Genomic DNA, 26,154 nt, shown 5'->3' on the forward strand with positions numbered 1-26,154 from the left:
GGGCCTCCACTTCTCGTGGCCCAAACCAACGCTCGCGCCCCAGCTAGGTTCGATCTCGGCCGCACAGGAAGCATCCTACGGTCCCAAATCACTCCGGCCCCAGACGGTGAATCAGATACCGTCCGCCCCCATAATTAGGCAGGAACGTCGGCTGGCACACGCGGCCGGCATGACGGCGGCGCCGGCGCTGGCTTGCTCATCCTCCGTGAACGGCGTGCATCTGCTGCACGCGCGCGTTTTGTCGCTAGGTTTAATTTCGTGCTTGCGATTGCCACTGCTCGCTGCGTCGCCGCGGCGCTGCGCGGCGAGGTGTGAGCGCCACCACCAATCGCCCGCGCCCCGCCCAGCATCCACCTCGCACACAGCATCTACTGAACGGCCAGCTCCGTGATGCCTCTCTGTGCGCTACTTAGCTACACGCGTGCTCCTCCGCGCGACTGTCGGGGATGCGCCACGCGCAGCGGCTCTCCGGCGAGCCACGGACGAAGCAGAGGAGGCGTTATGCATGTACCGTGCAGTTGTGCGTGCGCCTCAACCTCCTTGCAGCACTCTACTGCTTCTTTCAGAATTGAGATTACTCTATCAACAAATTAAAGCGAACTGTCTTCCTCCTCTCTAGAATTCATGATGAGAAAGACACCAAAAAGGAGATATGGAGCGAACACTGACGAGGAGGAAGTAATCTAAATCTACTTACTACAGCAGGAAACATTTCAGAATATTTAGTTGTTATTTTTCTTTTATTGATTTTTCTTATGTCTACTAGGTGCGCAACAAAATCTACTTATCTTGCAAAACCAAAACGACTAGTAATTTGGGACAGAGGAAGTATCGTGCATTAGCTAACATATAGTTGTACCGTTCTTGTTCTTAAGAATAAACAAAATGATGATAGATGGACATGATCAACGATAACACTACAGCTATATTGTCAACGATGTTGGTTCGAATGGGACATCTACTACATCATGGAAGTTACGCTACTCAAGTCCTGTAACATACTTCTCTCAAAAAAAAGTCCTGTAACAGCAATGAATGCTCGCTCGTTCGGTGTACCCAACAAATTAATAGTGCTCATTCCGATCCATAAATATAGCAGTCCTGTGGACATGTTGAGCTCTGCTGCCAATATATTTATGGACGGAAGGAGAGTATTATTTATAGGAGAAGTTTGATGCTTCAAGAGGTAGACGATAGAACATTTATGTTGGAAAAACGAGGTGGCCCTAATACCCACTAAGCTGAGGACCTACACATAAAACACACGCCAACTCACTCTAGAGTCGGTTGGCCTTTTCAATTTCTAGCTACTTAGTGTATAAAGTTCTTTCGATGGCAGAGCCGCCTTGAAGCTAGCTTCTGGGAGGCAGAGCCTTCCTACGATAAAGCCCAGACCCTTTGTGATCCTGAGTGGCAGAGCCAACCTACAATAGATCACAACTTATACACTAAGTACTTAGAAACTGGGAGACTAACACTTACAAAACACTTTTTATTACAACACAATAGTATTACACAAAACACTCTTTAGTGGCTACCTAGCACTCACCCTCTCATGCTCTCATCTAGTTATCTACCTTGCTCTACCATGCTCTTGGATGAATAGCACGGCAAGGGAGGGGGTCTCTATTTATAGGGTTACAAGACCATTGGATTATTGACATGTGTTAAAATCATAGCCCTTGATCTAAGTTCTACACTCTTCCATGAAAATATCTAGTCCTAGAAATATCTTTGATTTATTTTATTTAGATATTCTAGAGAACTCCATGAAAAATATCTTATCCTTGAATTGTGGAGAAGAGTGTAGAAGTTTGACTTGCTTCCTTCAACAATTTCTTTCCATCACACACTTGAATATGTCTCAGTTCTCAGTTCATCTCCGTCTCTATGCGCCTGAGCGCTTAGGCTAGGGAGGCGTCAGGAATCTGTAGCGCTAGAAAAAGAAGTCACAATGTAAGTTACTATACGAGTCTACGACTCCTGCTGCTTAGCTTCTTGTTTGATCATGCCAACAAGCGTAATGCCACTTGAAAGTAGCTGATCTGTTGTGGCATATATCCACATGAATGGTCGGTAGGCTCTGTGTGTTTCATGAGATACTCTCTTTGATCCATGCAGGTGCAGTTGGTACCAGAGAAACTGTTTTCTGAAGAATGGGTAGGAAATGGGCAAGCTTAATCTGGAAGCCCAGTCATATTCGGCGGAATGGATCGTCACAGAGCTGTACAGTCACGAGGCGTGAAACAAAAGTACACGAGGAGAACACGAGTAGGTACTGAAGCTGAAGCCTAGCGATATTTCGCGGAATGGATCGTCACAAATCTCTACCAACTTGTTGAGAGACAAAGGTACACGAGGGGAACATGAGTTCAAGAAGGCTACAGGGGAAGGGAAAGTGAGAAGAAGGTGGTAGGTAATACAATCTAGTAGCTCGAGGAGCCTTGGGTACATGTAGCAACACTCTTTCCACTATGTTTGTACTTTGTAGATAACCTACAATCCGAGGAACTGGCAGGGCCATAACATTCAAGAACTCGAATTTCATGACCTCCATTCAAAACCAAGAATTCACGTGCATAGAAATCAATGTTCTGACCAAATTTGCAGAACCTCATAACCATGTACATTCAGAATGTGATCTCTACACTGATCATTTGATAGTCTTATTTATTAGCGAAGTTTGCAAGCATGACAAAGGTGTTATTCCAACCAAACCCACAGTCGAGTTTGAAGATAACCCAGACGATGAAACAGTCACAGGAATGGGAAACAACGTTTCTCGCCAATGCAGCAGTTCACTCTCAAACACCAAACATCAGGCTGAACTTGGTGGCAAGAGGGACGGATATGATGGCAACTCCCAATGCGACACCGAAAATACGGTGCGAGATTGAGAATGTAGCGCTAAACTGTGGCTTCTTCAGCGGGAGGTGGGGCGACAATGGGCGGTTCGCAACAGGAGATGACAGGGGGCGGCTTGTGTGCAGGGTTCGGCTTCCAGTTGGAGACATATTTGGTCGCAGGGCTGCTAGAGGCGAAGATGTGTAGCCCCTGGCTTGCTCCAGATTTGAGCTTGAGCTACCAAGAGCACCTGAAAGATTAATGCAATAAATTTAGAATGGCTAATTGTGGAATAAACTGCATACTTCTACTGAGCATAAGCATAACCAGATAAAAGGAGGGAAATCTGACTGCATTCTACTAAAAGCACATATAAAGATGCACATAATTTACAAAAAAAAAAGATGCACTATATCCAAATAAATTGAAGAGACATAATTGAAATGGTTGAAGCCACGAGGTATGGATCTTTTGCTTCCAGGTCCCACAAAATTCATGACGAACCATGAGCAACTTTTACCTACCAGATATAATGATGCAATATGACTCATGACCTATGGACATTACTGACATTCCCTTGAATTAAGCTCTAGCTGGCAGACTATAAACACTTTGTATGTCATTTTCAACTCATATTAGTAAATACTAAATATCCAAAATGACAATATACTTGGAAAGGTCCTAGTGTGCTTTCAGCCTGCCACTATCTCCTAACAAGCATATGGTGTTGTCAATAACTCGAAACTAAGCCAGAAGCAAATAAAAAAATAAGTGCAGATCTCCGGGACTGCTTACCACGGAGAGCAAGTGGCGCGTCTCTCAAGGGTCCAAATCGAGTGTTGCTGTTATACTTCTCCATTGCTGGCTTGCTGCACATCAACCAATAACCATGCATTAACATAACAAAACATTACAGTTTGGTAAAAAAATCTGAATACAAAATTTTGTAAAGCTCAATGTAGAAAGATTAACTAATGATTCAACTAAATTGGAGAACATCAAAACCAATTGATCCTAATAAACTTGATCGTTGAGATAAAAAAAATAAACCAAGTAACATATTTCAGCAAATTACTAGAACCTAGTCAATCTCGATACTAACCACAACCCAAAATATCGAAATGCAGGATCGAGATAAAATCGAAGGATGCAACTCGTAAGTATATTTACAGCAGTCAACTTTGGAGACATGATTGAAACACTGAAACCCAGTATCATTGCAGAGATTTGCACAAAATCAACTATTGATAAGAACATGCAACATACTTGCAAATTTCAATCCTAATACATAACTCGTATCAGGGTAAGACTTAATATGAGGGTTGGGACATTCATTTGAACCCAACAAAAACTTTGTGAGAGAAAAACAAAACTATTGACCCCACACATGAGATGGATCAGAGCATTCATCCGAGGAAGGAACATTAGGACTTGACATTAAGAGGGCTCACAGCAGAGGAGAGTTTCTGGGCAACAAACCAAGCTATCCTGTGAAAAAAAGGTAATGCTTCCTTACTGAAAATAGAATCAACACTACATCACTGTGGCAGGCACAATTACTACACTTTTGCTTTGGGGCAAACTATTAAATACCAAAATAGTATTCATAAAACCATAATTTTTACCCATAACTATAGTGTAGTAATTTCCATTCATTTGGTGTTACTTTAAATACAAGTTTGCAAATTTATCGCTGACATGTTATTAATGCCATGACTGCCGCAAATTTTTTCTCAGTGTGTCTAAGCTCATCATCAATGTAGGATTATAAGTACTTCAATGACACAATCTACAATTTCTATACACTAGTAATACTACTAAGTTTATGTCTGTAGTTCTCGGTAGACGGTAGCAGCATATTAGAGTGCTTAAATTTTTTTTTTTGAACAAATAGAGTGCTTAAATTTTCATACGCACTAGATCTTAATCCTAAGCGCATCACATAGCTACAATGTGTCACTATGGAAAACAAAGATTCTTCAGTAATACTACTAAGTTTTATGCCTGTAGTGTTCAGTAGCAGCATATTAGAAAACTTCAATTTCCACAAGCACTAGATCTTAACCCTAAGCGCATCACATAGCTACCTTGTCTCGCTGTGGAAAACAAAGAGCCTTCTTCAGTTTTCTTGTCCACTAAAGCTGAGATCATAAGGTGCATACATATATGAATGAAAAAAAATTATAAGGTGTTGTATTCACATTTGACCAACAACTCGGAGTTGGGTGTTACATTTCCCAACAATCCTCTATGATCAGCTGCAGTAGTAGGTAGGGACTTGCAGACGGTACATAGTGGTATAGTATTTACAATAGACTCCCCACCATGCGTGGTGCAGATCAAACCGCTTGCCATTGCAGCACTAAACATTGAGACATTTGACAGAAAATTCACACAGTTCGGCGGCCCTCCCCCATACCCTAAGATCAGGGGCGGACCCAACATAGGACATGCGTGTACACATGTACACCCGATAGTTTTTGCAAACAAAATCGAAGCTAGTAGGTAATCTACTGTAACTGGATCGGATCCGAATACAAATAGTTTTGTTAGGGTTTGGGATGCTCCGTCTCGCGCAGCAGAAGGAAAGCGAAGGGGCGGGCACACCTGGTGGATGCTCGTCGCCGGCGAAGGGCTGGGTGAAGACGTGACGAATGGCGCCGCCACTCCCCCGATCGTCGCCGCCGCCAGGGAAGGAACAAGGAAGAACAGGGCAGGAGAGAGTCAGAGAGAGAAGGGAAAGGCTGAGGCGCTGAGCCGTTAGCCCTGAGGCGGAGGGACTGTCAATGAGCCGAGACGAGGTCGAGCGAGCCTGAAACCTCGAGCCGAGGTCGATCTGAGCCCGAGATCCCGCCGAGCCTACAGGCTAGCCCGAGATCTGAGCTCGGCTCGAGCCTACAGGCTAGCTCGAGCTCGAGCCTACAGGCCAAGGGTCGACTCGAATAGGCTCCTGTCCTCTACTGCAGATATATTTTTAGAAGAGAAAGAAAAACTTTACTATTTTTTTAGAGGTCATAACAGAGCAGCTCGACAGCAGACAGAGATACCAATTGGTTCCAATCTTCTTAGCTCATTGTAGGTCGACCACATGTATTGATATTTGCAGCAATTACGCTTTCACAAATAAAGCTGAGAGTTTGGCATACTGCAAGTTCTTGGATCTGAATAACTGAAAGGACATGGCAATTTATTGTTTTTGACCTACCCAAAAGCCAGTCCCGGCTATAACTTGCTAGGATAGAAAGCTACATTGGCCGATAGAGCGTTTCTTTCCAACATACCCTATCTGAATATGTTTCAGCTCTCAGCTCAGTCTTCATTTCTCCGCCTCCGAGCTTAAGATTATGAGTCATCAGGAGTTTGTAGGCAGTATGATGCATATATCAAGTATAAGTTACACCTGCTAGCTTTAGAATGTTATCCCACCAAAGTTCTAAATATCCAGCTTTAGCTACCACTATAGCTTGTTATAGCTTTTGAAAGAAGAAAAAGCTAAAATATTTATCTCTTAGCTTTGAAAGGATAAATCCGCTAATAGCCGGCTATATCCCGCTATAGCTGCTAAATTAAGGTTTATTTAGCTAGATAAATCATATAATTAATCTCTATTTATTGTTAGTTTAATATTGAGCTTCGTCATTTACAAAATTTAGTATTTCTTCAATGTTGTAACAAGAGAATGAAGCCCAGTAGTACTTCAGTATATGAAATTTTCTTGATTTCATGTTTATATGCAAAATTACTCATAGATTTATGCATGGTGTTGAAGTAGAAATGTATAATTATGAGAACTTTCTAGAAGATTAGAGAGTATATTTGAATCATGGTTACCATGCTTCATGGTAAAATATGGAATACTCTTAAAATTAGATATTTGTATGGTTAGATAATTATGAAGAAAATTCTAAAATTAGATATTTTATAAAGAAGTGTGTAGAAGATAAACACATGGCAAAACCATATGAGCCATGGAGTCCTACAAATAGGGGTGCTTCCCTCCCCTCTTGCCATATCATGTCATAAGAGATCTTAAGTAGGAGATGGCATGGTTGCCATGTAGTTTAGTAGTGTCATGGTATGATAGCTACATAAAGAGTGCAACGGTCTTGTGTTATTTATATTAATTTAAGGTAAATAAAGAATTGAGTTCTCATATAGAGTTGGTTAGAGCCGTCAATTTATCCACACATTGCATTTACACAATCACTAAATCGGTTAGCTAGGTTATAAATCGCTAAAGCTTTTCTTAGCCTATACAAACACCAACCGTTAAATGCTTTAGCCCGCTATTTAAACACTGTATCCCACAATGCAAGAAACGCAAGGGCGGTGCCTAGAACACATCTGAGCTCCTTTCGTGACCATGCAAGAACAACTGTAGAATCTGTTCCGGAAGTTGCCATGATTAGACTGGAAGCTCTGACGATGCTGGTTTTGCAGTAGACCTGCGATACAGTCCGTGTTGATATAAAGAGCTCAGCAGACAGCCAGGCATCAAGAACTCATCTTTTGCACTGTTCTTCAGTAGTGCTTTCCACGGATACTTCTTATTCTTGAGATCTTGACCAAGCAATCTTTTTTGTCATAGCCTGAGCCCACTGGCGGTAAGGACCAGTGAGGATGATTCTGTTACCTGTAGCTCTCACCAGATAAAAGAATTCAGTGGAAACTTGTTCCAATCAATAGTTCGATCCCCTAGACTGCTCATCACTACGTAACACCAAACTGGACTTCAAAATGTGGCCAATCCTCCCAGTCCAGTGGAAACGTTCTCTACACTCTATAGACTAGAGCTTGGGCTGGTCATGCATACATCGAGTCCAGGCTAGAGCTAACCCAAGCATCCAATCACGCCCTATGAGACTACAGCTTAGATTGTGACCAAGACATATATAGATAGTACTCCCTCCATTTCAAATTATAGATTGTTTGACTTTTTTTATTCCAAATTTGATCACTCATCTTATTCAAAAATTTGTCTTAAGACGTCCACCGATTCAAGTACGAAAAAAAATGTGCCAAACCAGAAAAAGATCGAAAACAAAAGGATCACTTGGTGATGTTGGTAGGAACACACTCTCAATACAGAGTTTGGCATGCAGCAGGGCGCACATGTTGGCACTATTGTCATGCAAGAACTCAGGCTTCAAGTTCACTGTCTGCAGGACAGCGACTTCAATTGCCATCGACCTGTCCTAAGGTCATGTACATATTGATCTCCCTGCCACAGCCCCTACCTACATATATAACCCCTCATATATAAGTTTTGCTCGATCGATTTGCGTTGCAAGTTGAAACCTTGCTTGCATTGCTGCCCTAAGTTTTCCTACCCACCTTGGTGTGCAGTGTCATGCTTAGAGATGCATGGGCTTAGGAGCCATCAGGATCTCGGCAGGCGCACACGTCCTTTGTCGACCGTCGCACTCAGCTTCCTGGAAAGGATTCTTCAAAGCTACCAGCACAGGATCACGAGGATGATTCGATCAAGTGCCGCAAGAAATACCGTCTCAAAAGAAAAACAAAAACAAAAACAAAAACAAAACAGAAGAAAAGGATCAGGATGGTCTGAGCTGCTAGGTGACGTCCCAAATGCATGTGGCCTTGGTGTTCAGCGATGCTACCTTAATGCAGATGTGCTGATCTATCAGCTGGCACTGGCAGGCGGCAAGTTCCTACAAGAATGAACATGGTTTTCTTCCCTACTTCTACATCAGATGGAAAGAATTGCAAAATAAGTTAGATTATTGCTTTAATAAATAGGAGATGACTAGTGCTTCAAGACCTACAGATACGCGGCAGAACTAATTTCTCCCCAACCTTCTTGCTTGGATCCGCTTCGATCAGTGATCATCTCACTCTCCAATCTCCATCTCTCTTCATTCGAGCTTGGGCATGGGTCTATAAGGCTATGCCCTGGAGAAATATGGTCTCTTGCTACTCCGGCTTTCGCTTGTAGAGTAGTATCATGCAAACAGGCTTAGGGGGTGGTTGCAACTTGCAAATGAGGGCTCAATGTTTAAAGCCCTTGTGTCCCATCATCAGGTTCTTTGTTTTCTGCAGGTGCAAAGGTCAAAAGTGTGACCTCGTGTTTCCAGAGAACAGCACAAGCTCTCTGTGGCAAAGGACAATACACAGAGCAAAGGGTCACCAGGGTTACAAGTTGAATGGAGTGTTCGTAAGAACACAACCTACTGCAGGAGTTGGACCACCTCAAAAACAAACTTATAGTGGCGACAAGAGAAACCGGGCCAACAGGGAAACCTCGTCCGTTTATTGAGCTTTCAGCCTATAGCCTGCACATCACACCGGTTCAAAGCCTAAGGGTTCTACAAACAGCAGCTAAATCAAACCATTCAGTCACCTTGTCACTGCTCCTCCCGTGTTCTAAAATGGCCCAAAACCATCTCGATAAATAAGAAAATAAATTAAGATTTGGAATTTGGCCGATGGCACAATAAATTCATCATATCCGTTCATGCAAAGTCGCAAACACAAATGAAAACATGATGTGTTCAGTAGTTCTCGATCTCCCTAGATAAAACACAATGCTCAATGGGCATCATTCGATAGCGGCAATGTTCAGCTTAGAAGTAATCACGTTCCACTCTCTTAGTGCAGAACAGCAGAAGTCTAAACCAAAGCCCTTGAAAAATGTAGATTTGAGCGTTTTGGTATCTTTTCTACCTTCCTATATCGAACCAAAGAAAAAGCAGCCAGGAAGCATTGTCCAGATAGGTGCACGACTTCTTTTTGTAAACATTATTGTTGACACGTAACTCTGTGACAGATCCTAGCTATACAGAAGGAAGGATGTCGAGGGCCACTTCCTTCAACGAAGGCATTTCCTCTTGTTGATGCAAGCAGATGTAGCTGCCAGACGTTGCTTTCCTCAGGACCTTCCAAGGTCCAGGGTAGCACCTGCCATGATAATATTGTTTGGCACAATGGTGAGATGTCTAATCTTGGTTTACAAAAAGACATGCAGTCTTTGTGCCATCACCAAATCATATAGCAAGGTCAGTTTTTTTTTTTTTTGCTTAAGTCTCAATTACAGTTAGCATTAAAGTTTGGATCCTCTGTGAAGTGTGACAGGTGAGACCTTTCATAGTGAAGTTTTGAGGATACAATAGTTAGCATTTCATTTTAACAATTTTGACTAATCCGGAAATGATATCTACAAAATTCTGGGTAGGAGTCTATGCTAACCTTGCTCATGTAAATAAATGCATGTGGTGCTAGATTTGAGGTGAACTAATTGTACCAGGCATATGATTAGAATGCAAACCTGAAAAGCGTTCCCCCTTTGACTCCCTTGAAATTGTGAATATAGTAAACTGTGTCCAGTTTCGGGAGAAATGTTTTGGAAAGCTCTGCAAGTTTCGGGTAGAAGAATGACGGGTAGTCTTTGGTAGTCAAGGAATTAGAGTTGACAAGCATATATTTGTAAGTGTAGTCAGCCCAAGATGTCTTCTATTGAGAAAGGTGCTTCTCAATGCAAGATGTTCCCATAATGGACAATGTAGAACAACATGGTAACATAGACAGAAACCATTAACTAATGCGTAAGACAATCTTCATATATACAGAATAAGGATACATCCACTTCTTATTCGGTCTAGTTCTCCATTGAATATTATCAATTTCCGGTTGGTCCCAACAACTGCTTCCTTGTAAAGCTCTTCAACCACAAGCATTTCTGTAAACCACCATATTACTAAAGAGGTAAGCCCAAGTTTGATAGATCACTGATGGAGGGGATATCCCAAACTTAAGCAAAAGAGAGAAGGCAAACCATTGACATTGAAGTAAGGATAAGCCACAAGGAATGACTCATCTTCTGGTTTGACACGGTCTGCCATTTTCACTTTTGTTGTAAAACCAAAATCTTCAAATAAGGATGGTTTTGTTAGATAATCTAGCTTCAGTGAACATCCTTCAAAGGCTGATTCTCTTGCAAAAGTAACCTCATTTGCCTCAGGAAAGAACTGAAACACGTGAGATAGGAACAATAGAGTCAACCAGGAGTTTTCAGTTGATAAAGGCAGGCCGTAACTAGTACATCTACTTGTGCTATCTCTCATAAATTTGACAAAGGCAAACCATAATAACTCTGCCTTTTTGCTATTTCAGCATTCCTAAATGATGCAGCAATCATTCACAAATATACACATTAATGACTAGAAGATCCAGATAAGGACATACTACTCTGGTTCTAGTAGCTTTCTCTGCAGGTACAAAGCGATCACAAAATTCTCTAATGAGAAGCATGCTTCCAGTCATCTCATTTCCTCCTTCGCCATCACCTAAAAGCAAGAATAGAAACAAGCTAGAGCATTTCCACCTGAAGTAAACCAAGGTACTCCCTCAAATCAAAATATGTCATTTTCGAGTTTCATACTTTTTAAATGTAAAGCCATCATAGAGCTTCTAGGCACCTGTCCATAATTTATTTTTACCATTATACCTTTCAAACTGAATGATATCACCTCTCATGAATGAGGTATCTTTTGCAATGTGTAATAAGTGAAGGGCATCCCTCTTCAATATTTTTTTAGTTCATGTGCACAAGTCTAAAAACAATTTATGTTCAGAATCTGGCAGAGCAGGTATACAAAAGGTCATCGATCTCGAACCTGGCACACTTTGTAGTCCAGCTGTAGGGAACTCGATTTCCTGTAGCATGTCATGTCAGAGTATCTTGATAGTTGATACACAAAAAAGAAATAATCCAATTCAACGATCAGATGGAAGCTGACCAGTAGCTGCTTTCCATCCTTAAGAGCTGATTCAGCAGCTTCTTTAGCCTGAAATCACTACAGGTATATCCCGTTAGACATCCAATTATCTAGTTTCTTCTCAAAATAAGCACGTCCTAAAGTACAAATGATTGCTATCATCTAAAAGGCACAGCTAAATGCAGAGGTACAGGCAAAACAGTGGCATTGGAAAGTTATCGCGAGCAGCAGCAGACAGCAGCAGGAACGGTGGCTATGTGATACCAAATAATAATGTACAGGCTATGAGACCAGGATAAGGGCGGGATCACTCTCATCAACGCTGGATTTCTCCCAATTGCCAGTAGACTCTGATCATGGGTCCATTTATATACAGGGAGGATTGACTTCACATCTAAGAAACTAACCTTGACTATTACGGAATCCTACTTTATCTCTCTCTCTAATTTCCTAAAAACACCTCATCGCTTTCACAACTAGGTGAAGCGTACCTTCATTTGACTTATTCCTACCTTAACCTACTGCATGTACCTGGCCCATGGACAAAACACATCCCATAAAAGTTTGTCATTTCATAGTTAAATAGTATCAGTAGTTTATTTAAAAGAAATTGCTATCAAATAACTTGCCTTGTTTGAAAAGTGAAGCTCACATACTTGAGATACAAATTATAAATGAAGAGTTATTGGGGACCCTGTCCCTCGTTGAGTTCTCCAAACTTGCAAAGCAACTAAGATAGACATGCAAAACTGGCAGTGTGTCACAGGATCAATCACACCCCATAAAGCTAGCGACTTTCAGGAATTGAGTTATCCCACCAATTACCTGCATCAGAAGTTCTGGATAATCACTTGGGAACTTTACATCAGACACATTGCGAGAGCCCTGGTCTCCAGTGACAGCATGAACTTGGAACCCGATTCTTGAATTTCTTCTTGCCATGCTGAACATACCACCAGTGCCATCGCCATTGCTGATTGTAGTAGGCATCCAATTAGAGACCTTTGAGAAACAAAGAAAAATAATAAGAAAGGCCAAAAACAAAGAGGAAGCAAAGAACAAAAGATATATATATTGTTTGGGAGAGTGTACTTGTTTATTGGGAAAGGGAGTTTTGGAGATAAATGGAAGGTTAGCCATGGAGCTATAACTGGTTGCCATGGCCATTGAAGCCTGGGGTGGATGGATATGTGCGTGGGGACTGGGGTGGAGAGAGAGAGAGAGAGAGAGAGAGAGAGAGAGAGAGAGAAGGTGAGCAAATATTGAAGAGAAAATGGATAGCAATCTGTTTGTGAGGCCTTATTGTGTGGTCTCCAGTTGCTTTGGTGGGGACCATCTTGTCTGTTTGTGTGAACATTCTGCTCTAGGTTCATAAGCAGACTTTTCCCCTACCCTGCATATTTCAAAATCGTAATTACATTAGGATATAATTATAGTATTTATGCACATAGCAGGTTCTCATAAAAAAATACTAGCTGAATAGAAAATTGAGTTGTGATATCCTTTTTAAAAGATGGAAAATCAATTCCATTAATCACCAACATGCAAATTTCATCCATACTCACATTCTTTCTCTGGAGTCCATTTTATTTCTTGCCTTGGCAACTACATCAACATTAAAATCAAGACTGTAAACTGGCTTTTCTGCTTCCTGTCCCATTAAATCGGCACAGCTTCCTTAGCTGATATGAACTGCATTAACTGGCACCTCAGCTCTTCTAACTGCAGAAGCCATGAGCTATGATACGCGGATACTTCGCAAAACTCACGTACCGGTATCGGATACCGTATCGGATACCCGTACTCCACGGATACTCCCGGATACGTATCCCGTAAGTATCAGACTATTTAGGTATTTTCAAATAATAAAAATAAATCGGATACTCGTGGGATACCTGTGGATACCTGTCCGATACCTTCAAACCCTAACAACACCACTCAATCACTTTGTATAAAGGTCCTCCGTTCAGCTGTGCCACCCTCAACCCCACTCGCGCAGCCGCAGGCCCGCAGCAGCCTCGCACGGCTCCCTTGCTGTCACCGCCGCTCGGCCACCCGCCCACGCCTCCTCCTACTCCTTCCTCGCTGCTCATCGCTCCCTTGCCGTCACCGCCGCCCGGGCACCCGCCCGTGCCTCCTCCTGCTCCTTCCCCATCGCTCGTCGCTCCCTTGCCATCACCTCCGCCCGCCACCCGTCCGTGCCTCCTACTGCTCCAGCGGCTGCGCGGCCTGTCCAGACAGAGGCCCGCACATCTGTTAAAGCACTATTTAGGGTGGTGGTGCGCTGCTGGAGCTCGCCGCTGGCGGGCCGCCACGGCCGCCGGAGCGCGCCTCTGGACGGCCCGCGCCGCCGCTAGAGAGGGAGAGGATGAGCCGCGGCCTCAGGAGAGGGAGAGGAGGAGCCGAGAAGAAGACGACCGACATCCATTCGTGGAACAGACGAACAGGTAAGATAAGGTTGGTTCTTTTTTCCTTTGCCCCTTATATTTTCTAATAATTATAGAACATATGAATATATGAGTTTATGACGCATTATAGTCCTTGGAACTTCTATTTTCTCACATTCTAGTTTCTGAAACTTTTATTTATTTATATTTTTTATATATATTGGCGTATTCCCGTATCCTTGTTTTTGGAAAAATGGCGTATCGGAGTATCCCCGTATCGCGTACCGGTATCCGTATCCGCGTATCCGGGCAACATAGGTCACGAGCAAGCCCTTATTGCTTTGCATTTGAAGAAGGAACAAGCCCCATCTTCATCCATCATCCAGCAGGTCAGGCAAATTGTGTCTAGCTTAACACCACTCCTTTTGACATTGCACCTCAAAAGTAAACTGTTCTGGGTTGACCTCCACAAGAACATTTTGAATTTATTTAGCGCCTGCATCTTCCAAATACAAGACCACTGAACACTAGCATAATCGGAGTGATTTGAGGATGAAGCATTTTGCCGTTGCTCTAAGAACATTCACTTGTATGCCCAATTTTGCTGGAAAAACACCTTTCAGATCAGGGACATTCAGAGAAAATATCAATTACAAATTCTGAGTTCCACCTGCCCATAGGATCGATTTTAATGAAAGGATCTGGTTTGAGGGTCCAGTACCTCACCTTGACTAACTCTCTCAACCATGGACACCCATCAGGTTCCAAAGGAAGTTACCATGATACTGTTTTGAATTCTGTAATTGTGATCTTGAAGGAATCTCCACAGAATTAGGACCATGTAATCTTCCCAAAGACTTTCAATTAGGACATTCATGGCTTCTACCTATTACTAATGGAAGAGGGGAAGAAGAGACTGAACTGTATGCTTGTATTGAGATATGCCCAAAGGGCTATATATACAAGAGGAGACACCAAACCCTAAACTAGTACAATGACACTTATAGCCTTAACACCCCCTCTCAAATGCAACGTGAATGCAATGTCGTAGCATTTGGAGAGTTGATACTAAGCACTAGACTCAAACATAAACATGAAAATGATACATCCAAAGTCCAAAATCAAAGATGTCATCAAAGCGTGCAACACTTGAACTTGTCGATGTAGAAAATGCTCCTCCACAAGAGGGTATTGCCAACACAACCGTACTTCAGCAAATAGCCCGAGTCTTCACAAACCAGTACGTCGACTCCTCAAACACGAGCCTTGCTTTGGAGACTTGAACTCGAAAAGAATAGTGGGATGTGTCAAACCAGCCAAAGATAGAAAGCACCACTGCAAGACGGCAAGTGGCGAGACAGGAAGGTGATGACGACAAATAAACGGCCATTGATCATAACGTGGAGCAAAACGGCTCCGAAAGGGACCAAGAGGGCATTGCCGCACCAACAACGATGACAATGATTAGCTAAATCAACGGAATTCAACTAACCATAAAAAAATTAAAAAGAAGATATTGGCTGATCTGACAATGAAATTGTGGACACGCACGGCTTTGACGAACTGGAGAAATATGTGGACTTGGATTGATAATGGTGGAATGTGACACTGACTGAGATGCATATAGCAGAACATGAAACATGAAACTTGAGTAGAAGATACTGGCAGCAAGACAGATGCTATATAGCAGAAGCAAAAGGCACTTTGCCTCAAAACAGCAGAAATATATGACAATATACTACGGATAGAAGCAGCAGCAAGCAACGAGCAAAATAGAGCAGCAATGAACTGATGCAGATAGGCAGTAGATACTAGCAGAAGGATGCAATGCTGGCATGCTGCAAGCAAGACATGGATACATGAACAGAGCAGCAGCAAAACGTGCAGCACTAAAGTTGGGCACCCTCCTCAACCGGGCCTCCAGCAGGCAACAACCCAAAATGAGGCCCAGCATGACAACAGCGGGAGCAAAAGCTTGCCCTCGCAAGCAGGCAGCCAGGCAGGAGGGTGGGGTGGTGGCACGGATGACGGCTGACGAGCGGCGGTTGATGAAGATGAGGCGACGAGCGGCCGCGCGACGGGACGAGAGGAGGCCGCAACGGCGGCCAGCAGACGGAGGAGGAGGCCGCACGGACGCGCCCGGGCAGCGCGGACGGGCGCTGCGCGACGATGCGGATGGATGGGCAGGCGGTGCAGAGGACGTGCTGCCACGGGCGGCAGGCGACAAGCGGGGACGAGCTGATCCGCGACGGGCGGACGGCCGGCCGCAGATGGCCGTGGCCGGCGGCGCCAGGAGGAGCCCCGACGGGCGGCAAGAGGAGGACCGACGACGACAGGCAGCCGACGCCCGGCGGACGGCCGTGGTCGGGCGAACGCGCAGGCGGCAGCGAATGGAGGCGCGCAGACGCGCGCGGGCGGAGGGAGGCCACGACGGGCGGCGGTGGAGGACGACGGCGCGGATCCGACGGCGGTGAAGATCTTGCTGCTGCTAAGCCACGACGGGAGGACGGTCCACGACAGGCGGCGCAGGAGGCCGCGACGGGAGGTGGACAGGCGGCCGGCGGCTCCGCAACGGGCGGATCCACGACGGCGGAGGCCGTTGCGACGGGCAGACGGCCAGCTCCGCGACCGGCGGAGATGAGTATGATGGCGCGGATGGGCAGTGGAGAGCCGGAACGGCGGTCAGACAGGCGGCGGCGCGCGACGATGGCAGCGGATCCAGACGAGCAGGGGCTGCTGCTCCCCTCCCGCGAGCGCATCGACGACGGCGGGGCGCAGATGACACCTGACGGAGAAAAAAAATGGGTAAGTGCTGCTGCTGCTGTGACTCAAACTTAATGGGGAAATGGGTTTGGGGCTTGAGGGTTGCCGCCCCCAGGAGCAAGGCGAAGCTCCCAGGGGCAGCGCAGCGGCGACGAGAAGGGTGGTGGCCGGATCTCAACCTAGAGCTCTGTTACCATATTACTAATGGAAGAGGGGAAGAAGAGACTGAACTGTATGCTTGTATTGAGATATGCCCAGAGGGCTATATATACAAGAGGAGACCCCAAACCCTAGACTAGTACAATGACACTTATACCCTTAACACTACCATATATCAGTGTTTGAAGGCATGTGGTTTTGAATGGTCTCAAAGAAACCATCTGAATTCCTTTTGATAACCATATCAAAGGATGTTGTCATTTAACTTGCCTCTTCTATCAAAACAGAAAGATCATCAACTTCGTGGCATATCTGCTCAATCAAAGGATGTGCATTATCATTTGATGAAAAGGAAACAACATCCCCCTTCAGCTCAATCCAACTACACCCAGTCTCCTTCTTCAACCCCCGCTCTTTCATGAGACCTCTAACACTGGCAGCACTGCTCCACATCTCTTTTGCAGCATATATGTTTGACAAGAGGGTATACATTCCTCCATCAGTAGGTCTAGACTGAAGAACATTTTTTGCTATGAGTTCCCCAAGCTGGATATTCCCATGAGCATTGCATGCACTAAACAGAGTCTCCCATGCATTTATTTGAAGGTTGGAAGGGACTTTTCTTGTAAAATCATAAGCCTGGTGTACAAAACCTGATCTTCCTAAGAGATCAACCATGCATGAATAGTGATCAGATCTTGGAATCAAGTTCCAATCCTGTTGCATACTTCTAAAATAGTGGCAGCCTTCATATAGATACCCTTTGTGTGCACAAGCAGACAACACACTCAGAAAAGTTGAATGATCTGGGCTAAATCCATCTTTGGTCATCCTGTCAAAGAGTTTCAGAGCTTCGGCAGCTAGACCGTGGTAAGCATATGTTGCAATCATGGCATTCCATGTCACGGTATCCCGTTGCATAATCATCTCAAAAACTTGGGAAGCTTCAATAATTAGCCCACACTTGGAGTACATAGATATTAATGAGCTCGTCACCAAAGCATCATGCTCAAAGCCAGATTTGATTGCACAAACGTGCACCATTCTTCCATATCCAAGGGCAACAAGAGAAGCACAGATAGAAATAACCACACTCCAAGTAGATTGGTCCGGTCTGTATCCTCCTCGGGTCATTTCCAACAGCAGACTTAGTGCTCCTTCATCTTTGTACCCAGAGATCAAAGTGTTCCATGATGTCTCATCTTTCTCTGGCATTCTCCTAAACCAGGTATTTGCACTATCCATGTCTCCTTGTTGGACATATCCTTGCATGATTGTATTCCATGATACCAGATCTCTATCAGGCATGTCAGCGAACAATCTCAATGCATCATCCAACCTCTCACTCATCACGAAGCCACCCATCATTGTGTTCCAAGCAAGGATATCACGGTCAGGCATGTCCTGGAACAGCCTCCATGCGGCATCAACATCACCATTCTTTAAATACCCACGCACAATGGCTGTCCAAGATACAGTGTCCTTTTCAGGCATCTCATCAAAGAGACTCTGCGCAACCTCCATCATCCTAGCCTGCGTATAGCCTGTGATCATGACATTCCAAGAAACAAGGTTTCGTCTCTGCATACGACCAAACAGCTCCTCTGCATCTTTCAGGTAACCATGTTCAGCATAACCTGACAGCAATGCATTGCATACTGAAATCGATGGTGAAGGCACGAGGTCAAAGAGCTCCCTCGCTTCACGGACACGCTTCCTCTTCATATACCCGGAGATCATCGTCAACCACGACACGTCATTCCTCACCTGCATCATGTCGAACAGCTCCCGCGCCCTGTCGACCAACCCGTTCCGCACGTAGCCCGAAATCATCGCGTTCCATGAGACCACGTTCCGGTCCGGCATCCGGTCGAACAGCTCCCTGGCTTCGGCGACCCTCCCGCACCGCGCGTAGCCGGTGAGCAGCGCGGCCCACGAGACGGAGTTCCTGAACGGCATCGCGTCGAACACCCGGCGAGCGTCGGCGAGCATCCGGTTCCTGACGAGGCCCGAGATCATGCAGTTCCACGTGAACACGTTCCGCTCGGGCATTTCGTCGAACACCCGGTACGCCGCGCCCACCCTGCCGGCGCGTAGGTGCGCGGTGATGGCCGAGTTCCACCGGACGATGTCGCCGTCATGACGCAGCCGCGGCGGCAGTGGCGTCGGCGCGCTAGAGTGGAAACGGCGGAGGTATAGTGAACCGCGGCGCAGACGCGGAAGATTCTGGAAGGTTCTTAGCATGTTTCAGAAGCACCAGCCTGGAAGAGGCAGGGGGTAGTAGACTAGTCGTAGAGGCCCCTGCCCAGAGAGGAAGGGGATGGACAGTTCTCTGACAGCTACGACGCGCACCGTCTGATCAAGTATCAACGGCCAGGATCGAGTGGACACGTGGCAAATGGGTCCAGTCCAGTCGTGGTCAAACCGCAGAGGAAGCCCACTCCAGGAGCGCCCGCACCAGCAGCTGCGGGCATGCGGCGCCACTAGCTCGCGGCCGCAGATCGGCGCCGGCGGGGTGGCAGCGATCCATGAGCATGAAGCTCCCGGACCCGCACCCGCCGCTGGGGGAAGAGGAGCCGTCCCCGCCGCCGCAGCGCCGGCCGCGCGGCTTCGCCTCGGGGCCCGCGCCGTCGGCCGGGGCGGCGGGGCCGCCGCGGAGACGGGGCGAGCGGGAGCGGGAGCGGGAGAAGGAGCGGACGAAGCTGCGGGAGCGGCACCGGCGCGCCATCACGAGCCGCATGCTGGCCGGGCTGCGGCAGCACGGCAACTTCCCGCTCCCCGCCCGCGCCGACATGAACGACGTCCTCGCCGCCCTCGCCCGCGCCGCCGGATGGACCGTGCACCCCGATGGAACCACCTTCCGCTCCTCGAACCAACCACCCCTGCCTCCTCCTCCACAGTTGGTCCGTGCACCCTCTCCCAGTTCTCTGCTTTTGCATATGTTGCATACTGCTTAGGAGGCTTGCAATTTAGTTTCCTTTGTTCTTCTTAATTACTAGATACTGCAGTCCCCGCATGCTAATTTTAGCACTGCAGTACCTGCTTGGAATCAACTGGAATTATGCCAATGTATAAGTTTCGCTGGAGCTTTAGTATTGCTGTCCTGACGGATTGTTGTTGGTGTTATTTGTGTATCAGGGAATGTTTCAAGTTGCTTCTGGGGATGCGCCAGCTTTCATCAACGCCCTGAACAGTTACGCCATTGGAACACCATCGTCACTACAAACAGATGATTGTCTGTCACCATCGTCACTAGACTCAGTTGTGGCAGAGCGAAGCATTAAAACCGAGAACTTTGGGAATTCCAGTTCGGTCAATTCTCTCAATTGTATGGACAATAATCAGGTGAGCTCCATCTTGTATGGGAATAAGCCCATTATGCTGATATGCTCATATGCTTCCACAAAATACTTGTTATTACTGCAATATGTCCATCATGCTCTGCCTCTCTTTTGTGTTGCTCAAGCAAGTGAGCAAAATATTTTTACTCATGGACGCCTCGCATTTCTGTATCTCACACAAAAACAATATTTGATTTGACATAAATTGATAACATAATTCTGCACGTCATCTTGCTGATAGGAACTCAGGGCCTATTGTATTGTTCTCTGTAATGACTTGCGGTCTATGTATTCCTTTCATTTACGAGTATCAACTACTGTCACAGCCATATTATAGCTCACAATGTTCTAGTTCCATTTGGCAATTGTGTTCTAGTCACATCATATGACGATTTCAGTAGTACCTTACCAATTTTAGAGACTATGCTAAACTAGCAATGTTTCTCTGACTGTTGAATCTCTTGCAGTTACTGAGATCGTCGGCAATGTTGGCAGGTGATTACACAAAAACTCCGTATATACCAGTTTATGCCTCTCTGCCTGTAAGTTCCCAGCAAACTTCTTGATTTGATGTCTGATATGATGGTGTCAGTTTGTTCACTTATTATCTATCATTAAGTAGTCTTGCTATTATTATGTAATTCCATCCTTTCTAAGCTTATAGGCTTTTAAAATAAATCACGATAACTGAGAAGGCCAGCACCAGGATTATTTCTGTCAGATATATGTTCTCAATATTTCCATAGTTGTGACCCAGCACCAAGTTCTTGCTTTTACTGTTTCCTGCAGATGGGCATTATCAATAGCCACTGTCAATTGGTAGACCCAGAGGGCGTACGTGCTGAACTAAGGCACCTGAAGTCTTTGAACGTGGATGGGGTTGTTGTTGACTGTTGGTGGGGGATCGTGGAAGCCTGGATTCCTCGCAAGTACGAGTGGTCTGGCTACAGGGACCTTTTTGGTATAATTAAAGAGTTCAAGCTGAAAGTTCAGGTTAGGCATACCTGTCTAAATCTACCGTGCATTATTAGTACTGATTTTATAAGGCATTGATATGGAGTTCTGGATACAATATACAATATGTTAAAGATGATTAGTTGTATTATTTCAGTCTATGATTGATGTCCTAACTCCTATAGGAGGACAAATTCTAAACAAATTATGGAAACTTAAGGAACTTTGATTCATAGACTTCTAATGTCTATGACGTTAAAGAAATAGACCTCTAGTTTATATGATGTTGTAATTGGGTATAATGCGTGGGATGTATTGCATTGAGCCCCTAGGGAAAATATGTAGGAGTACATGGCTTGGAGGGCAAGTAGCCTCTCTTAGAGATAAGGAAGGTTATCCCGGGATTACAATCAATCCTAAACTAACCATATCCAAAGTTGCCTAATATACTCTAACAGATGTATTTTATATTAACCACCGAATGCAACAAAATATTTTACATCCTTCCAAAAGAATGATTTGTAAACTTTCCCACTACTCCTTTTTAGGAGACCTGTTTACATTGGCTAATGAGTGTTCTTTGGCAAATGTCTTAAGGTCGTGTTGTCATTTCATGGATCTGGAGAGACTGGATCTGGTGATATGTTAATCTCTCTCCCAAAGTGGATCATGGAAATTGCAAAAGAGAACCAGGATATATTTTTCACGGATCGCGAAGGGAGAAGAAACACAGAATGCCTTTCCTGGGGGATTGACAAAGAACGAGTCCTTCGAGGGAGAACTGGCATTGAGGTATTGGGTCATCCTTGGTAAATTTTCTTCTCTCTTCATCATTTTTCTCTTTATCATTTTACAAGAACTAGGATAGCCATTCTTCTTACATTTCGTTGGTTAGTACATCATTTTCCCATCTTTCTAACCTGCAGTACCTACCTTCTACCCATCTTTCTTGTTTATGCCATACTAAGTGAAGGAAAAACTAGTATATCGAGGCTTAATGAGATTATCTGCAGGTGTATTTTGATTTTATGAGGAGCTTCCATATGGAATTCAGAAACCTATCCGAAGAGGGTCTTATTTCTGCTATTGAAATTGGATTGGGTGCTTCAGGGGAGCTAAGATATCCTTCATTCCCAGAAAGAATGGGCTGGAAATATCCTGGTATTGGTGAGTTTCAGGTATTTATGTGCACTTAAATACCAAATTCGATTTTGCAAGGGTGTTCTTTCAGGACAAATCTGCCAATTCCATCTTTTCCCCTTTCTAACTGGTTCATTCTATGAAGTGGACATAAGAAGTATGAACCTCATATTTTTCTTGAATAAATCCTATATAATTCACTATGTTTGTCGTGGTAATTATTAAATGCCAACACGGTCTGTAGTGCATCACCATGGTGAGCATGGGGTACTTAAGCTGCTGACATTTTACAAGGGATTTGCAGTTCTTGCATTAGGATAAAGAGGCATACCTCACAAGAAATATGTTAAAACCTGTAAAAAAACATTTTGCACTCCAAAACAGGTTTTCAAAAGGCTGCAATAGATTTGGTCACTATGCAACATCCTGTCTCTGTCTGTCTGATTTATTAATTAGGTTCTACTGCCCAGTGTATGACTTGAATTTTACTCTTGGATTACTATTCCAATCCAGTGTTAACTGCATCTCTGATGTATAATGGTGCAATGCATATAAATATTTTCTTTGGGATACATTGGCTGCATTTCCTTATCGATTTTCATTGTTGACAGTGTTATGACAGGTACATGCAAAAGAATTTACGCCAATCAGCATTGTCACGTGGTCATTTATTTTGGGCACGTGGACCTGATAATGCTGGCTATTATAATTCAAGACCACATGAAACTGGCTTTTTTTGTGATGGAGGTGATTATGACAGCTACTATGGACGTTTTTTCCTAAACTGGTATTCTGCAATCCTCATCAATCACGTGGATCAGGTTCTCTCGCTTGCTGCTCTTGCATTTGATGGAGCAGAAATAGTTGTGAAGGTATGTAATGTTAATTTGTAGAGTTATTGTTTTGATTCTAGAATGCCATTCGTCTCTTGTTGATTTCCCAACAGAGCGATGTCCCCTTTGGTAAAATTTCCTGTATGAGATGTTTGTTAGTGTCATGACCCCAATACAATGCAGAAATATAGCAGAATTTCTAGATTGTTCTGTATTGAACCACACTGCTCAAGTGTCTAAAGCAGCTGAGTGTCTAGAATATGGTTGATAGGTTACTCAGTTCAAGTCTAACTTGAGTAATAGAGACTCACGCCTACACCCTGGATTTCATTCGGTTATATGTCACAATTGTTGTACAGTAATATGGTACTCACTAGTAATCTCTAAGTTCTAACTGAGATTCTGTAAAAAAAATGATTGGGATGATTTTCTGTGCAAGTTTGCAAGTACTATCTTCAGGAGTTAATCAGAATACCAATCATTAGATTGAAGGAGGCTGTCACATGAAACTGGTTCACAGGCTCAAAAGAAACTGAATCTATTAATCTGCTTGTGAAATTCATATTAGCATGCATTTACCTGATGCTTTGCCTGTTATCGCAATAATACAATATATACTTACACTGTATAATTTACTGGCCTGATAAGTCCAGAAGTCGTTGCACACATTTTGCAACATTTATTTTACTGTTTGGCTGTTCCATAACAAGGCAAACCTCTTTCATCAGATTCCATCTATCTATTGGTGGTACAGAACTGCAAGCCATGCTGCAGAGCTTACAGCGGGATTCTACAATCCAACAAACAGAGATGGATATTCTCCGGTTCTGAAAATGCTCAAGAAGCATTCTATAATTCTTAAGCTTGTTTGTTATGGGGCAGAGTTTACAGTTCAAGAGAATGATGAAGCATTTGCGGATCCGGAAGGTTTAACCTGGCAGGTAAGATGCTCTAACTAAATGCCTCTGTAGGTAAGTTTCGTAAGTTTGCTGGGCTAATTTCAGTGCACACAAAATTTGTGCAGGTGATGAATGCAGCATGGGATCATGGGCTGCCTCTATGTATAGAGAGTACACTTCCATGTCTTGATGGTGACATGTACTCTCAAATCCTTGACACGGCGAAGCCTAGGAATGATCCTGATCGCCACCATGCATCGTTCTTTGCATATCGTCAGCAGCCTCCATTCCTTTTGCAGAGAGACGCTTGCTATCCAGAACTTCGTACATTTGTCAAGTGTATGCACGGTTAGTATCAGTTTTTTCACTTCATTACTTATCGTTGTCATAGTATTGTCTTTAACATAGTTCTTACCTATTAATGACCATTCATGACTTGTGCAAGCTATGGCTAAGATGTAAAATATATATTGAAGACATAGAAGGTTATGAGTCCATAACTGTGTAGATGATTTTATCCACAGGCGAGGCTCCCCAGAACGGAGAAGATTGAATTTCCCTTGGCAACATAGCTGGCTCAATAGCGAAACAGAGGAGGTGGTTTCGGATTTCAGCCAGACACATTTCAAGTGAATGGTGGATATTCAGATTCACTGCCTTACTATTAACACCTAGGTTCTATTCCAGTTGATGCCTGCACGTCAGCCATTTAGGCGTTGTTTACTGGTCAAACTGAGCAGGTGCTGTCGCAGACCTTTTATAGCCTCTATGAAAAGATAGCATAGCGCATGCTGTAATAGTTATGGAGGAACATGGGAGTTTGGCAACATTATTACATATGTCACCATTGCCTCACTCAGTGATCTTGGTATCAAATGCAAAAGTAAATCAAGAAGCTGAACCAGTGACCGAGCAGATTTGCTTGTTGAAGCTAGCTGAACCACTTAGTGTACTGAAGACCTATGACTTGTCTGATGCCAGATGGTAGGCACGATGGCCCCTGCCACTTATCCTCTTCATCCAGCCCAATCTTTGTGCCCCATGGAGCCGCTGACTGCTGGACGCCTGGACCCATAAACACTGCATCGGATGGTCGTGGGCGGCAGGTATGCGCCCTGCAAGTTCAGAGCACGGTGCCGCACCTTTGTGCTTTTCAATTCTCAAGAACGCTGTGGCAGCTTTTCAGCATTTGCTGAAGTATTTGGACACTTTATTTTCCAGCACTTTATGGTAAACATCTACGAGTACCGTGGCAGTATCTTACACGTATATGCAATGCGACCGTATAAATTTGTACGCGCACGTTGATGTCTCAGTGACATGTGGCATGATGAATTGTTGTTGAACTGGTTCAGCTCGACGTCTGGGAGAGAACAGCCAAGCCAAAGTCCAGATGCTGTATGCATTTGTCGTCTCACTCACCACAACTACCCATCAAGTGAAGCGTGTTACGCTTAGCGGATGCAGAACGTGAATCAGGTCTGCGAATCTGAAGATATTTTACTTGAGCACCAGCTGCTCCATCAGAGCCCCAAATTTTCTACCAAAGATAACGACAGCACACCAATTCAATCTTTAAAATCCATCAAATTTTGAAGCCGGCAAAGTAAACATTTGTACACAAACCAACGAGTTTTTTTTCATTCCATTTAACTTGACAATCTAGACAGCTGCACAGGCCAAGACAGAGGCGACACCTGCACAGGATGAAACAGAAGGGGCACAGTAATCTAGAGGGAAGCCGCAACATCTCTGAAAGATAATTTCCCATGGAGTCCACAGATTCGAATGAAAGGGGAGCGGCTGAGTTGAAAGCTTTTGCATGGGAGGCAGGGGACCAGGCCTGATGAGCACGAGCAGCAGCCCAGGCTTTTCATGCGCTGGAGGCCGAAGGACACCAGCTCGATCAACACTGAGCACCAGAGCCCACCATGTTTGATCGCAGTCGCAGCTGCGTACAGATTTCCCATCAAGTACCGCGTCCTTGTCAAGTTTGTCATGTATTCCTTCCCTTCCCGCTGGCTGAGCTGCGGCTTTGTACAGTGCCCAGCAGGATCATGGTTCAACTGTAACCACAGCTTATCAAAACGATTTCAGAA

At 44.5% G+C, this 26,154-nt stretch overlaps 5 protein-coding genes across 7 annotated transcripts; 1 reads left to right on the top strand and 4 right to left on the bottom strand.

Moving 5' to 3' along the window:
• Positions 1–2,556: 2,556 nt before the first annotated feature.
• On the bottom strand, positions 2,557–5,666 carry LOC120711384 (succinate dehydrogenase subunit 3-1, mitochondrial-like). 2 transcript variants are annotated; one of them, XM_039996912.1, is made up of 3 exons: positions 5,452–5,666; positions 3,640–3,713; positions 2,557–3,094 (listed from the first exon to the last, which is right to left on the bottom strand). In XM_039996912.1, exons 2-3 carry the CDS (start codon positions 3,701–3,703, stop codon positions 2,805–2,807), a joined length of 354 nt encoding a protein of 117 aa, XP_039852846.1. In that variant the 5' UTR covers positions 3,704–3,713; positions 5,452–5,666; the 3' UTR covers positions 2,557–2,804. The 2 variants fall into 2 exon arrangements, with proteins under 2 accessions (XP_039852846.1, XP_039852922.1); XM_039996988.1 differs by having other exon boundaries at positions 3,640–3,705; positions 5,452–5,609.
• Positions 5,667–9,282: 3,616 nt separating this feature from the next.
• Positions 9,283–12,848, bottom strand: LOC120711685 (protein LOW PSII ACCUMULATION 3, chloroplastic-like). The gene is made up of 9 exons (XM_039997325.1): positions 12,672–12,848; positions 12,405–12,581; positions 11,601–11,648; positions 11,478–11,517; positions 11,047–11,147; positions 10,637–10,829; positions 10,442–10,540; positions 10,130–10,247; positions 9,283–9,762 (listed from the first exon to the last, which is right to left on the bottom strand). The coding sequence occupies exons 1-9, from the start codon at positions 12,744–12,746 to the stop codon at positions 9,639–9,641; spliced, it is 975 nt and encodes a 324-aa protein (XP_039853259.1). The 5' UTR covers positions 12,747–12,848; the 3' UTR covers positions 9,283–9,638.
• A 3,007-nt stretch (positions 12,849–15,855) lies between these two features.
• On the bottom strand, positions 15,856–16,725 carry LOC120647786 (uncharacterized protein C10orf95-like). Its single transcript, XM_039924630.1, has one exon. It carries the CDS (start codon positions 16,723–16,725, stop codon positions 15,856–15,858), a length of 870 nt encoding a protein of 289 aa, XP_039780564.1.
• A 225-nt stretch (positions 16,726–16,950) lies between these two features.
• On the bottom strand, positions 16,951–19,210 carry LOC120711504 (pentatricopeptide repeat-containing protein At4g02750-like). The gene has a single exon (XM_039997096.1). The coding sequence runs from the start codon at positions 19,130–19,132 to the stop codon at positions 17,150–17,152; it is 1,983 nt and encodes a 660-aa protein (XP_039853030.1). The 5' UTR covers positions 19,133–19,210; the 3' UTR covers positions 16,951–17,149.
• A 117-nt stretch (positions 19,211–19,327) lies between these two features.
• LOC120711587 (beta-amylase 8-like) lies at positions 19,328–26,154 on the top strand. Of its 2 annotated transcripts, none has more exons than XR_005690399.1 (10): positions 19,328–19,791; positions 20,027–20,233; positions 20,697–20,771; positions 21,019–21,222; positions 21,781–21,975; positions 22,197–22,361; positions 22,935–23,195; positions 23,911–24,097; positions 24,181–24,403; positions 24,580–26,154. XR_005690399.1 is itself a non-coding variant. In XM_039997206.1 (10 exons), the coding sequence occupies exons 1-10, from the start codon at positions 19,417–19,419 to the stop codon at positions 24,606–24,608; spliced, it is 1,947 nt and encodes a 648-aa protein (XP_039853140.1). In that variant the 5' UTR covers positions 19,336–19,416; the 3' UTR covers positions 24,609–26,154. The 2 variants fall into 2 exon arrangements, 1 of the variants encoding a protein (XP_039853140.1); XM_039997206.1 differs by having other exon boundaries at positions 19,336–19,791; positions 23,885–24,097.

This window comes from Panicum virgatum, chromosome 1K (genome assembly GCF_016808335.1).
Source record: "Panicum virgatum strain AP13 chromosome 1K, P.virgatum_v5, whole genome shotgun sequence".
Lineage (NCBI taxonomy): Eukaryota > Viridiplantae > Streptophyta > Magnoliopsida > Poales > Poaceae > Panicum > Panicum virgatum.

Coding starts and splice junctions, on each gene's coding strand:
- LOC120711384 (XM_039996912.1), bottom strand. CDS start 3,703: ATGGAGAAGTATAACAGCAACACTCGATTTGGACCCTTGAGAGACGCG. Junction 3,095..3,639: donor CGCGCCACTTGCTCTCCGTG/GTAAGCAGTCCC, acceptor TTAATCTTTCAG/GTGCTCTTGGTAGCTCAAGC.
- LOC120711504 (XM_039997096.1), bottom strand. CDS start 19,132: ATGCTAAGAACCTTCCAGAATCTTCCGCGTCTGCGCCGCGGTTCACTA.
- LOC120647786 (XM_039924630.1), bottom strand. CDS start 16,725: ATGCGCTCGCGGGAGGGGAGCAGCAGCCCCTGCTCGTCTGGATCCGCT.
- LOC120711685 (XM_039997325.1), bottom strand. CDS start 12,746: ATGGCCATGGCAACCAGTTATAGCTCCATGGCTAACCTTCCATTTATC. Junction 11,649..12,404: donor ATCCAGAACTTCTGATGCAG/GTAATTGGTGGG, acceptor TAGTGATTTCAG/GCTAAAGAAGCTGCTGAATC. Junction 10,541..10,636: donor TCCTTACTTCAATGTCAATG/GTTTGCCTTCTC, acceptor GGTGGTTTACAG/AAATGCTTGTGGTTGAAGAG.
- LOC120711587 (XM_039997206.1), top strand. CDS start 19,417: ATGAGCATGAAGCTCCCGGACCCGCACCCGCCGCTGGGGGAAGAGGAG. Junction 23,196..23,884: donor GAGCAGAAATAGTTGTGAAG/GTATGTAATGTT, acceptor CTCTTTCATCAG/ATTCCATCTATCTATTGGTG. Junction 24,404..24,579: donor ATTTGTCAAGTGTATGCACG/GTTAGTATCAGT, acceptor TTTTATCCACAG/GCGAGGCTCCCCAGAACGGA.